Genomic DNA, 13,708 nt, shown 5'->3' on the forward strand with positions numbered 1-13,708 from the left:
TATATCAATTCCAAGCCACAGGGAGGATGTATCCATTTTGTCAAAAGGTGTTAAGCATTGTGGATTCGGTACAGATGAAGCAGAAGTGTCTGGCCTGTCTGAAGAGGTATTAGAAATGTGTCAATGGAAAAGAAAGAGGGATTAAACTGACAGAAAGAATAAGGCAGGGTTTTATACATTCAAAGGGGAACCAAGCAGTAGATTTTAATTAGGTGTGTCACAAAATAGCTGAGGAAAAAAAAAAAAAGTAAATTCTATAACTATGGAATCAGTCTAGATGGTACTTGTTTACTATGGTAACTAAATGCATATATTTAAAGAAGCCAGGGAAGAGCAACACTAATGTCTGGTGAGCTTCAAACCAGTTTTGTCTATTTACCTTTTCTTAATTGCTAAGAAATAAAAGAAGAAGTGATTACAAAAAGGTTCAAAAAAATGTTTCTCTCCTCTCTAAATGAAGTACTGGAACTTACAGCCATTACAATTACTGATGACTTTTAATACGTTCAGCCCTGGCACCTTGGTTTCACTTATTATGAACTGAATTACTGCCCCTTAGTCCCACGCAGACTCATTTCTCAATGTTTCTTTAGAAACCAGGTGAACAAACACCTCACTGCATTGGCAATCATCATGGAACTATAGTGCAAAGCCTTTAAATGGTTTCCTTAATTTTATGAATTAAGGCAGGCTGGGGATAGTGAAACAAACCATTACATAAAGTTTAGCTGGCATTAAAACAAGTCCCAGCAATGACATATCCATCATCATAAAACCCAGAGGTGAAAGCAGCAACCCTCAGCAACACCAATGGACCCCCTCCCCCCCCCCCCCCCCCAAGCTGCCTCCCACCCGTAATACCCAAGAGTATTGCCCCAACTCCTACTCGGCATCGCTACCAAGAAGAAAACAAGCAACAAACCAGGGAGGGGGTAGAGCCAATGAAAACTGCCTCTGTCCTCATTTTCCATCTACTGCCACTCAACAGTCCTGCCACCTGGTTTCTTCAGTTTTCAGCACAAACATCAGGCTGTCCACAGAAAAATTGTGACAGAATAGAAGCACTGGATCATTTTTCTTTCAGCCAAACAAAGCCAATGTTAAGAGGGAACACGCTCTCCCTGCTTGTGGCTCTTCCCGTGACAGTGTAGTCTCATCGCGTATGCTGTGGTTAAAGCAGGCTGCTCGGATGCATTCATTCATCACTTGGGGGAACTTCAGCTCTCTCAAACCAATCAAAGGTGTGAGAACTTGCCTTGGCGAAGTATTACACAAAGACAGGGTTAAAGTCATTTCCTACAGGAGCGTGCTTTGGCATTTCCTGCAGGAACAACGAAGAACCCTCCCAAACTTCTGCTAAGGCCTTTTGCAGAGTGCCAGCCACCCTGGCTGCTCCGAGGGTTAACATCTTGGCAGCACAACCACCAAGTACAGGCCTGCTCCGGCAGGACACCCATCCACCAGGTGTTCCCAGGTATTTCATTCAGGGGCCTCTTTTCATGTCCTCGCACCAGCACAGAGCCAAGTGTGCTACACCTCTCCTGTGGCAACGTGAAAATCTCCTCCTGCCTTTGAAAAGAACCAGGGAAAGAAATGATGAAATCCAGTCCCTGCAAAAAGCCCTGAAAGTCACCTTTCAGAGGCACCTACAAGCACTCGAGCTGTTCCTGTGCACACGTGTAGAGCTTTACGTTGTTTCCAGTTACCCAACTCATTTGTATTTAAATTTCTAATTCTTATTTAGTGATTCCTGTGGAGAAGGCCTCTGGGCAAAATGAGGCTGCTGATACATACGCTAAAGCCACTATTCTGGTGGTCTGTTTTTACTAAATGAATTGTATTATTTTTAATAAAGGATCACGAATGGGCAAGTAGAAGCTGTTTCTCAAAGCAAAATGATATTATAGATTTCCACAGAAGGGCTTACTTCTCATTTACACTAGCACCTGAGCCAGTCAGCATCATCTTTACTGCCACCAAAAATAATAAAAATCTGAATTTTTAGAACTGATCTCACACTCCACCCCATGCATTCAACTAACAACTTGGTAAGCAGCGGTGTCGTGGTGCTTAGTTGCTGGCTGGGGTTAAACCACGACAAGCAGTTAGGATTTTCTGCTCCTGGTGGCCTTCCTCTGCCCTATATATTGCATCCAACAGTGAGAAGCACTTGGCCATCACCAACTGTAACTAAATTACTTCAGTTGTTTCTGCATCACTACTCACTCCACAGTTTTAAATTAAATTTAATACTGAGCTTGCAGGTTGTCCACAGAGGAGAGAGCTTGGAGAAGACGCATTGCCCAGTCATTTTTGACCCCAGGAGCTGCATGCTTCTAGTTCTCAGTGCCCCTTTGGTGGGCTGCAGCACCATTCCCATGGGACTCCCTTGTGCATTCCCTGCTGTAGTTCAGGTCCGCAAGCATATTGCTTGTCTCATGCAATCTAAGTATGGAGTTATTATTAGCAGTTGGGTTTATTAACAGTATTTCATTTTAGGGCTAATTATAGACTTTTGTTTTTGTACTCCCACCCCATCATTAATGGGATGGCACTGGCTATCTGTATGCAATATTTTTGTTTGTTTGTTTAATCAGGAAAGTAACTTTTGCTATTGAACCAGTGGTGACTTTATACGTTTACCTAGACACTTCTAGTGTTGTCGACTCTGGTTCCAGCAGCACTAAACCAAGAGCCAATGAACTACGCTAAAATGCTCTGTAATTAATTAAGTGTACTTTCCTGTTGGTTTACATCTGAACTCACCAATCTTTCAGTGAGGACTTCAGCTGGCAGCTAGGAAGCTATTACAAGCTAGTTTATAGTGACACTGCTAGCACACAAAAACTGCCTGCCATCAGTTCCAGCATCCTTAGGTTGGAGATTTGCTGCCCTCATGGGATTAATTTTGCCCATGATGATTTCAGTGCATTCTTCATTTGAACACAGCTAAGTCCAGGGTTGCAATGATGATACACAACCACGCTTCTGTATCGTGGCTGAACAACATGCCACCAATTACTCAGGCCGTGCAGGGAAATGAACAAAGAAGTGCAGTCACATCACTGTGGCCAGCTCTGAGCCTCAGGACTGGTATCTGTGGAATCAAAGTCTTTTTCTCTGCTGTCCAGGGTATCACATTCATCTCCAAGACGAGTTACTATGGCAACTAAACCTGGGCTTAGTGGATGAAGGCATTGCTGTGCAAGTCAGTGTTTATCTTGCCAGTAACATGGCTGGGATATGGCTGACTATGTAAGATGGAAGAAGCACAGATTTTTTTCCCCTCTGCTCTTCACTGTCTTACCACTGAGGAAGTCAGAATGACTTTTAGCACCTAAAGCATCACATCTACTTTGATCTCAGCTTTTCTGCTTAATTCAGCAGCAGTTGCAGGATATTGGAACAAGCTGGAGCGAGAAGTAAAAGCAGACTGAAAGTTGCACTCCTTGCTCACTCTGCATCAGTGAATTTTTACCCAAGCCCTGCTTCATTCACCTCTGCAGAAGTGACAAGGGAAGTTCTTGCTAAAAGCCCCAGGAACAGAGCTCAAAGCTGCATTGCATAGCTGCTGCTGAGACTGAACGGCCTGGGGTGCTTGGCAAGCTCACGGAATTCAGGGCATGCAAAAATCCTTCCAACACAGTAAGGACAACAGCAGACTTGAAACATTCACCAAGCCAGCCTGGGGTGCTCCCCCTGGCCTTCCTCCCATAGTACGGATGGGAACTAGAAGTCCAAGGTACCCAGCCTGCTAGGCATGCCTTGGCCCTGGCCCACTAACATTGGAAACAAGAACCTGCAGGTCTCTCTGTGATCAGTTACAAAGGCACAGATTAAGAAGATGGTTTTGAGCTTAACGCACTGTACTAGGAGATCTGGATTCTGGTATATCTGCTTATACCAAAAGCTGCCTCTATTAGAGGTCACAGGCTCTTTATACATCAGTAAAGTACAGGTAAAGAGTGATTAAAATAGCGTCTGCACCCTTTGCCCATCTTGCCTCAGACACTACGAGCTCTACAGGCTACACATGCAACATACATGCAAAGATGTTATTACAGTGGGAATCTTTCCTTGATCAGTGCTTATACTCACCAATAAAAATAGGGAGCAGGAGAATTTTTACTTGCAGTAGCAGCAACCAGCTTTTTTTGTCTGGCTTTGATTAGTTTGTTTTTGTTGGTTTTGGTTTTTGTTTCTTTTTTTAAAGGCTGAAAACCTATGAGAATTAAAAATTTAATAGAATTCATCACTCCTGGAAACTAATACCAATGAACTGTGGCTTTCCAGTTTACTGGTATTACTTAAATAGCCAAAATTCCTCTCCTTCCTCATAATCTGGAACATAAGGACTTCATGGGTAGATGATGTCTGTGTGTTAGGACCAAAGACTTAACTGAATGTACCACTGACCAAAAATGTTTACAATGGCTTCAACACCTGCTAGACTACCATAGACACTGCTAAGGTATGTGCTCTCCCAGGAAAAACAAGAGTTTAGAAAAGAGGCAGGACATTTGTTTTGTCTTCAAAAGCCTATGAACACTTACTGCCAAATAATTATTTCTGCCAAGTCAGTGCTGGATATGATGTGCCAGTACCTTGGAACTCATCATCCACTGGATCACTAGAAAACACTCTTTCTCATCACTGCACTTTGAGTGCAATGACTTATTTCTGATCCAACACCTTTTCTCCACACCTCACTTAAAATGTTTCCTGAAGTGCCTCCAAAAGCTTTACCCAGCACAAAATCCTGCAATATCTGAGGTTGCTGCTATTCCTATGAATCCTGTGCTCTTGCTTCTTCCTGGAAGGAGGCCAGGCAGAAGGGAAGCAGAAGTGCTTTCTGCAGGCCTGCAAGTTAGGCTTCTAAGGAAAATAAGCAGGGGAAACAGAGAGATGGGACTTGGCCGTATCTCCTGAGTGTGACTAAGATGCCATGCTTTTTTCCAACATTTTTGGCTAGGCAGGATCAGACCTCTCCACCTATCAAACTGCAGTCAGTGAAGGAGAATTTGTGTGGAGGAGGCTCACTTTGTCTTGAATTCAGTCTCTCCTCACTATATACGCTCCTGAGCAGACCAGGCTTAGGTCATCTGTTGCCCTGAAATGATCAAACATTTATTATTTTCAAGTGATTACATCAAAGAATGAATAATAATCTAAAAAGGGGATGTGCACATAAGAGTGGCCAAAATACAATCCATAAGTGTTGCTCTCACCTCTTGGGAGGCATCTTTTGAGTATTTGGAGGAATGAGAACTTCAGAGGGTGAAAAGGAGTCACCACAGATTGCGTGGTCCCAGGGTGAAAAGGCCCTGAGTGTGGTTCAGAGGTTTGCAGCTCTTTTTGTCCCATCTTAGGAGAAGACAGGAAAAAGACCATTTTTCCAAATACTGCAGACTGGAGAAGCTTAGTAACTGAGTTAGTCTTTCCTCTAGAGACCTCTGAGTACTAAGTATGAAGCACAGTTATTGTTGTTTATGCAGACACAGATGTAAGGAGACAGACAAGGCTTAGGCAGACCACTCAAGGAGAACAGGGAAAATATACTGCATTTAGATTAGAAGATAGGTAGTTAAGAAAATCAGAAAATTAAAGTTTCTGAAAAATGCAGTAAACCAAAGACTAAAGCAAACTAGTTCTACAATAGTAATATACTAGAACACTTTTTGGTTTCCATCCTTACACAGTGTTTGTGCTTCTGGCAAAAATCACCCTGCTGGACTGCCTTGAGGAAGAGGTCAGATACCATGAACCACAAAAATGGTCAGAATCATCAATTCTGACTTCTCAGAAATTCTATTTAAGCTACAGTGCCAGTCAGCAAATACATGGCTGTTTCCATGCCTCTCTCATTTACTTCATAAGATTAATCCCCCAAATTTGACTTCCTACAAGAAGTATGCATGAGTGAAGCAGCTGACAAGCACCATGATACAGAAGAGAAGGAAGTATGAATGTAGTGAGATTCAACACTAGCAGCAAATCCAGAAAGAACTGAAACAGTAAACAAAATAGAATTCAATTTTCAATTCACTATTTTATTACACTGGGCGCAGTCATTGTTATAAACACATTCTCCCACATCTGGGAACCTGAAGCACCAATGAAGTTGCTTAATCTACGGTACCCACACAGAAGTGCCACAAAAACATTCATTCAATGAGCTCCTATCATTTAACAATCCCAATTGCCTTAGCATTGATTCTACACTTGCAAAAAGGAGGAGAAAATCTAATCTATATGTTCTAGCAGAGGATGAATATGCCCTGAAAACAGGGGAAGCACAGGGGAACAAAAGCAAGGAGGCAAAAAGATGATAAAAAAAGCTGATGAAGCAAAGCAAAAAATCCAGTGACCCTGCAAGTCTGTGAAGCCTCCGAAGCATCAGGCTCTTAGCTTTCATCCCGTGTTCTGCCAATAAATCAAAAAAGCCCAAGAACCCATTTGCAGATTTAGTGAGTGTTTCAGGGCCTATGGAAAAGTCAAATCAACTTGCGGTGTTCTGCTTCTAATATAATAATAAAAGCACAGCTACCCTACGTGGCTCCAAGCACAGCACAAAATGGCAGTGCCTGCAATCTCTGAGCAGATCGTTAGCCAGACAACATGAAAGCCAGAAGAACACTTGTGCCAAAGACAGTCAACATGATCATATTGCATTACAGTCACTGTAGTGATATTGGGCAAAGTTATATTGCATGAGGCTATACAATAATTGTGCAGTAATCAGTAAAAACATTGAGTCCCTGTTTTACTACTGCTTCATCACTAGCTACAAAACAACATCCTAATAATGAGCATAAAACTAAAAAGAACCGAGATTAACAAGGCATGTTATGGAAGTTTAGAAGTAAAAGTCACTTTAGCAATATAAAATTGAACAATACTATTTAAAAGAATGAGCAGAGAAGATTTACTATTCTTCATTAAAAAAAAAAAAAAAAAAAAGCAGCTATTCTGAGACCCTGGCCTAGTTGCCATAGTGTATATGTCAAAACTGGTAAGCAAAGCACAGCACCTCAATGCTCACCAGAAAAGCACTGTATATTGGATAGCTGACTATAGCACTATCAGTCCCTAATTAGGTAACTTTGCATGGACAATGCTAACCAGAGAGAGAGAAAGAGAAACATTAGAAAAAGCTTTGGCCAAAATTCAGACATGAATTTTGACTGTAGAAGTAGGTATATTTATGGCAGAGTCCACAAATGATCAGACAAGCCATTAGAGAATGAAAGCTGCTCCCTCCGAGTTGTTTTTATCAGGCTCTGAATACATCACCTTATTTTTAGTAGGGTTCTGGTATCATGTGCAGTTAACGTATAATTATTACAGAACTGTGATTGCATCGTTAGCAGAAGTTTAGTTATATCATTGACATTAGTGATGCCATAACATCAAGCTCAGTAAAAGTTCATAACAAAACCTACAATTAGCACAATTTTCCCTCCCTTTTACACCAACCAAAAGTGTTCAGCTTGGAGAAGCCTAATAGTCCATACAGAAGTGAGCTAGGGCTGAACCTGAAAGGATTGCTGGCTGGTAATTTAGTAATATGGTAATTAAAGTCTTTTCATGATGTAATTACACATCAACTACAAAAGGACAGCTGCTATACAACACTGCCAGGGTACGTGGCATGAAATGATTAGATTTGAGAAGCTTTGGTGGTTAAACTGAATACCACAGACGTTAAGTCTGAGGTGTAGCTGGCACTGCATAGCACATTATTATTCTAGTCTCACACTTGGCGTTTCCTTAGTCTCATTGTGATAGTAACAGTTTGTTGCACGTACCTTGGTCCTGTGACAGCAGAAGCTGTTCAAAACCCACCTTTAAAAGCTCCTGCTGTTTTGAAGTTGCCTGGAATTAAAAGACCTAACCTTCTTCTGGGCAGAGACAGAACAAACGAGGTTTGCATGAACACAAAATGTTTACTTCTCACCCCTGCAGCACAAAACCTCCTTGCACAGACTCTAGTCTGTGGGAAATGTAACTTGATTTATTTGTAGGCTTTTTCCAGTGGGGAAGAAAAGAGGGGAGGAGGAGGACAGAGAAGAGGCACAAACGAGTAGGTGAACTCAAAGAAACTAAAGCTCAGCTGAAGAACTGAGGGTTTCAGCATCTAGTTGCAACAGCAACAAGCACAAGTCCCATTTGGGTGAAAAACCAAATCCCACCCTTCTCAAGAGCAGACAAACATTTTTTTAAGTAGTTTCCTTATTCTATTTCTCACTGCCCTCATTTGTATCTGTACAAACCATGAAGTTGACCACGCAAGGCATGAGACAGCAAAAAGGAACATATTTTTCCAACAAACATGAATAAAACTTCTTGGCTACATGACTGGGCTCTTAAAAATACAGGAATGCAGTGTGCACCCTGGCAGTAGGCGGACAACCTCAGAGCTGCTTTTCTACTCCTAAAATGTCCTTTTAGTGATGAGGAACAACTTAGATGTTTTGAAATAGCTGGTTTTCTCCCCTTCTGAAACATGGGAGGTGGGGACTTCGAAGGAGAGAGGCCCAGACCAACTCATCTTCTACACTTTAAAGCTCTTTATTTTCTTGAGCTATGAAAATCTAGAATTGGGCTCATTTGAAAGAGAAAGATTTTGGGAATCCAGAGAATTCTCCTCAGTATGGGGAAGGTTTCCATGAGGTCCATTTGGAAAGTGCAAAACCAAACTATTTTGGATCTGGTTACCTACAAGATGCAAGGAATGAGTAGAAAAATCTGAGTCCTGGTTCAAACAAGACCCAGCCTTGCCAATGGCTTCCCCTCCAATTCCTGCTCTTCCTGCTTTTCTGAAGAGATGCTTCTGATGAGCTTGATGAACATTCAAAGCCTACTGAAGACTTAGTGGCTTTAACTATAGTGGACACTTGGGCTAATTCAAGATCACTGTCAACAAGTTTCTTCCCACTGGGTGTCAGAGGCTGCAGTGGAGCTGAGGCTGCTCTCAAGAAGCAGAGAAGGAATCCTGGGGGCACCAGAAGCAGCCAGTCATTTAAGAGCAAAGATCTCAACTATGCAGAAGTAGGTCCTGCATGGCCAATTTTACACAGCACACTTTTAAAACACAATAAAGCAATTTAGCCAGCTCAATGGATGAGACTCAACTGTACTTCAAGTACAAGAGCAGAGGAAAACATGATTATTTCTAATTTAATGGCAAAAGACCTAGATTTAGGGCAGCTAGCAGTTCTGATGACTAGCCAGGTGGTCTGCTCAAACGTGTTTGCAGCTACCCTCTGTGAGGACTCATTTGACATTTGAACCAGTGCAGCACTACCAGCTGTTCCAGATGCAGGCACTTTATCAGCATTCAAAACACAATCTACTACACACCCAGCATCTCTTCTGCTTCAGTGGTTCTTCAGCGTCTTTCCACTTCCCTGCAACCATCAAGTCATTCAGAAACTGTGGTGGGGCCAGAAGCATCGTCAACCTCCCTGATTGCAACCACCACTTGACAAGCCACTGGAAGCTTATCACTGCCATTTTCATTAATTTCCCTGAGAACCATTAAGTGTCTAGTCAAGAAACAGAATCCTCTTGTGATATTGTTTGCAACTAAGCAAGCTGGTAACATGCGATCTGGGGAGTTTGGGGTAAAGGAATAGTTGGGGAGACACCACACTTACTCACCTGCTATCACCAGCATTTGCCACATAAAGCTTCCCCAATAAATACACCACCACGAGGGCTGTGCAGCCGCCAGAAATATTGTACACGGTCCTCTCTCGTTCTATTTGCAAATCCTATGGGAAAAGAGAACAAGATTTATAATGATGGCATTGCAATAAATGTTTTGGAAAATGAAGATTCCCCTAAAAAACTAATAAAAAAAGAGTCTTTCTTAGACTGCATGTCCCACTGCCTTTCTTTACTGTTGCAGCTATGGCCACATGGCCAGGCAGAAGAACAGAAAGTCAAAGAGTACCTATTACTTATGATACAAAGATGTTTGGGAGAAATCAGGACAGGAGGTTGTAAAACATCAGGCACCAAAGAACAAATGGCAACTCTGAGGTACGCAAGGATTTGCTATGGAAAAAGCACAATGAAGGCAAAGATAAATGTAGCTTCACAACAGGTACCTGGTGGTATAATTGGAGAGTGCTTTACATAGACAGCTAATAATTAATGAGACCTAGCTCCAACATGAATAACTACCTGCTCTCCAGAAGAGACGCTAGGTTTGAGCACCATATACCTCTACAAACAGCAAGATACACTCATGCCACAAAGCTACCCTTCAGAAACACAGGGAATGGGTGGATGCTAAACTTAAGGGGCCGCGGCTGGAGTGGGGGGAAGGTCAGTAAGACAGTATTTACTGACAAATACTAGGCGTTCACACACTTTGCAGGATGAACCACAGTATTTAACCCTGTGCCTCATCTCACTGCTTTTGAGGACCTGAAAAGACTTAATTTTATGCATGTGCACAGGCGCAAATTTAAGGAGGTACATACCTACTCAAATAGCTCTTTCTGTGCTTAGCTTCCTACTAAACTAAAAACCCTCCTGCTTAACAGAAGTGGAGAACACAAGTCACATCTGTCACCAACAATCAATCAAGCCCAGGGATGAAAAAATACATACATATATATATAGTCCCAGGAAAGCTTGGAAAACATGAAAGACACAAGTAAATGAGCTATTTTTCAGTACACCATACATTTTAAACAAAAATTGAAGTATATGCCAATGAATTAATTCTACTGACTCTTAGTTTAGTTTGAGGTAATAACATAGCGTGTTACAAATTACCCTCCTCTCCTGTGTCCAGAATCAAATCCAATTTCAAACTGGTCTTGTAATAGTGGATTCAAACAGGGAACATCATTTAACATTGCTATTGCAAGTACTGGTAGTTCTTTTCAGCTAAACCCTGCCTACTTGTGTTTTTTATTATGAATATATTTGTTTGCCTCTGTGTGTGTGCATACACACACAAGAGCTATGCTTCAGCCATTTTCATATTTGCAGTGAGCAACAAACAGCTCAAATTGTCCATGCCTTGGGGTATGGGATTTAGAGCTTTGTTTTAGAGCTAAATTTATCTGAGGAAAAGCACTACAACAAATGTAAACCATGACAGCTGCAATTTGATTGAAAATCTGCAGAGTTGAAGGAGGCCAGGGACCACGCTTTGTTTCTGGCAAATTTCAGGAGAGGGAGGTGACCCAGGGCAGCGGCGGGGATGCTCGGCAGCGCTCGGCCACTGTCCTGAGCAGGGGGAGCAGAGTTGTCTGTCACAAGTAATGTGAGTCCTTGCTGGCCGGTGAGCATCGGGACAGAACCCATTTGTGGCACGAATACAGCACTGAGGCAGGCAGTGTGGAGGGGACAGCAAGAAACACACAGCGCTGCCCGACAAGGCCATCCTCTGCTGCGCACGGGAACTGCACTCTGCTGCTGGAGCAACCTGGGGGTTTTACTGCTCTCATTGACTCGTGGTTTTCCTTTTTCTTTCCTTTTTTTCTTTTTTTTTTTTTCTTTTTTCTTTTTTTTTGGAGGGGGGCGGCTGGGTGAGGACCAGGAGGAAACACCTCCAAGCTAAGAATCAAATCTTGCAGAACCTTTGGTCACAGACATGGGCCTGTTATAAATGCTTCTTTATCTAATCTTGCCATAGAGAAGCTGATTTTCCTCCCCATGGTTTCTATCTATTTTTAAATTAAGCTGAAAAGAACAGTTCAAAGGAAGCAGACATTTCTAACCATCAAAATAATTTAAACTTACAAATACTACAGTGGATTTTCCAGGCACTGCCAGGAATTTTAAAAAGTCTTTGTCTCCACAGTTCAGAGTGTCCTTCGAGACCCTCAAACAACGTACAATTCCTCACCTAGTTTCAGCTCTGTCATACATACACTTTGCAAGTGCTGGAATGCCTAAATTAAAATTTATTTCTTTCAATAAACAGAATTCAGAAGCATCTATTATAGGAGAGAAGATGGATGATCCTTAGGGCCTCATTTTCAGCGTTTCCTTGACTTAAACTAAATCTGTGTACTGGATTTTTTAGAATCATTGCTGTTCACGGGCTCTTCCATCTAGTTGTTGTTTGGAACTTGATTTACTACCGTGACTTGCGAGAGTATATTCAGTGCCATGTTTAATTTGATATGAAGTACTTTGTTTGATGTTTCCCTTTTTGGGGGGAGGGAAGGAAGGGAAGGCTTTCCTACAGCTCAACAAGATTCGAGGGGGAAAAATAAACCAAAATAAAATAAAGCTCACCAAGGCCACTAACTCATTCTGGTGTAGAGACATGAGCTTTTAACGAAATACTTTATGACAGTGTTGCTGGGAAAGTAGTGAAGCACAAAGGGGGCAGAAGCCCCCGAATGCCTCTGAAGTCTTTACTAGTGTAAAGGGCCTCATTCTGGACAAAGTCGGAGCATATACAAAGCTCTCCTCGTTTTCCCCCGGAGAAAGATTTCAGAGCAAGCTTCTTCCCCGCCCTTTCCTTTTTTCCTCCTCTTTTCTGTCGCAGGCAGCTCATCCCCCATAGCCATCTGCGTGCGGGAAGAGCCGAGCAACGCCGGGCAGAACCGAGCAACGCTGGGCAGAACCGAACGCTGGGCCGTGCCTGCGTGCCACTCACTCAGACCCTGACAGCAAAAAGAAAAGAAAGGCGGCGGGGGGCGGATTTCTCCGTCCTCTGTACCGTCTCATGCCGAGGGAGCGGCTAACTTCGCCTGCCCCCCGCCGCCCCGGTCCCCGGGGGCAGGGAGGCCGGCAGAGGACGCCCCGAAGCGCCGCGGAGTGCGTTTCCCGAGCGGGCGACCGGGCGGAGGGCTTGCTTTCTCGGCCGGCGGCAGAAGCAAGCCCGAGGGCGAGGCCAGACCGTCCCCGCGGCGCCCGCCTCGCTGAGGCTGACGGCCGGCCTCCCCCGAGCGAAGGCAGCGGCCCACGGCGCTCCCCGCCGAAGCCGCGAAGCCGTCGCCGCCGGCTCCCGCGGCGGCTTGCTCCTGCCACCTTGTGGAGGCCCCGCGGAGGGGCCCGGCCGGGCCGGGCCGGGTCGCAGCGCCCGCGGTGCTGCGCGGCCCCCGCTCCTCCTCCTGCCCGCCGCCTCCCACGCGTGTGGGGCGCTCGCCGCGGGAGACGGCGTGGAAGCAGCAAGCGCGGCGGCACGGAAGGTGACCGACGGCTGCCGCCGACGTCAAGTGGCGGAAATTGAGGGCCTTGAAGCCAGAGCTGGGAACGTTCGGATTGCGGGATCATCGTCATCGCCGCGAGTGAGCGGACCAGACCGCAACAACAATCAAACCCGCGTTTGTCATCTATATCCATCCTCGGAGAGGGAGCGGCCTTTCCTCCAGCATCTCAGCCTTGCTATGAGAGAAAGCAGCTTTACTCCCTACGCACAATCAGGTATCTGCTTAAAAAAAAATAATTAAAAAAAAAATCACGTTTCAGAAGGCATAAAGACAAAATTAAGTCCTTAATCAGCTTTGACTCTGTCAAAAAGACATCAAAATGCCTCTAACACTGTTTCAACCCTCCTTGTTTCTACTGGCTATTTAAGAAGAGGTAACTTTTCAAAAGGAACACCGTACAACATATGTTGCTCTCTCAAGATTGTTCAAATTGACGTGGCACCACTCTTGCAAAACCACCTGTCTATAGATTTCAGCTGAGTAAAAAAAAAAACCCCAACAACTCAATAAAGAAAATC

At 43.7% G+C, this 13,708-nt stretch overlaps 1 protein-coding gene across 1 annotated transcript in view; it reads right to left on the minus strand.

Moving 5' to 3' along the window:
* PPM1H (protein phosphatase, Mg2+/Mn2+ dependent 1H) overlaps nucleotides 1-13,708 on the minus strand; it is a 144,210-nt gene that overhangs the window by 45,169 nt on the left and 85,333 nt on the right. Inside the window, exon 4 of the mRNA XM_049813858.1 lies at nucleotides 9,664-9,776. Coding sequence (XP_049669815.1) covers nucleotides 9,664-9,776 — 113 coding nt within the window. The remainder of the gene's footprint in view (nucleotides 1-9,663; nucleotides 9,777-13,708) is intronic.

Source organism: Accipiter gentilis, chromosome 11 (assembly GCF_929443795.1).
Source record: "Accipiter gentilis chromosome 11, bAccGen1.1, whole genome shotgun sequence".
NCBI classification, from domain to species: Eukaryota; Metazoa; Chordata; class Aves; order Accipitriformes; family Accipitridae; genus Astur; species Astur gentilis.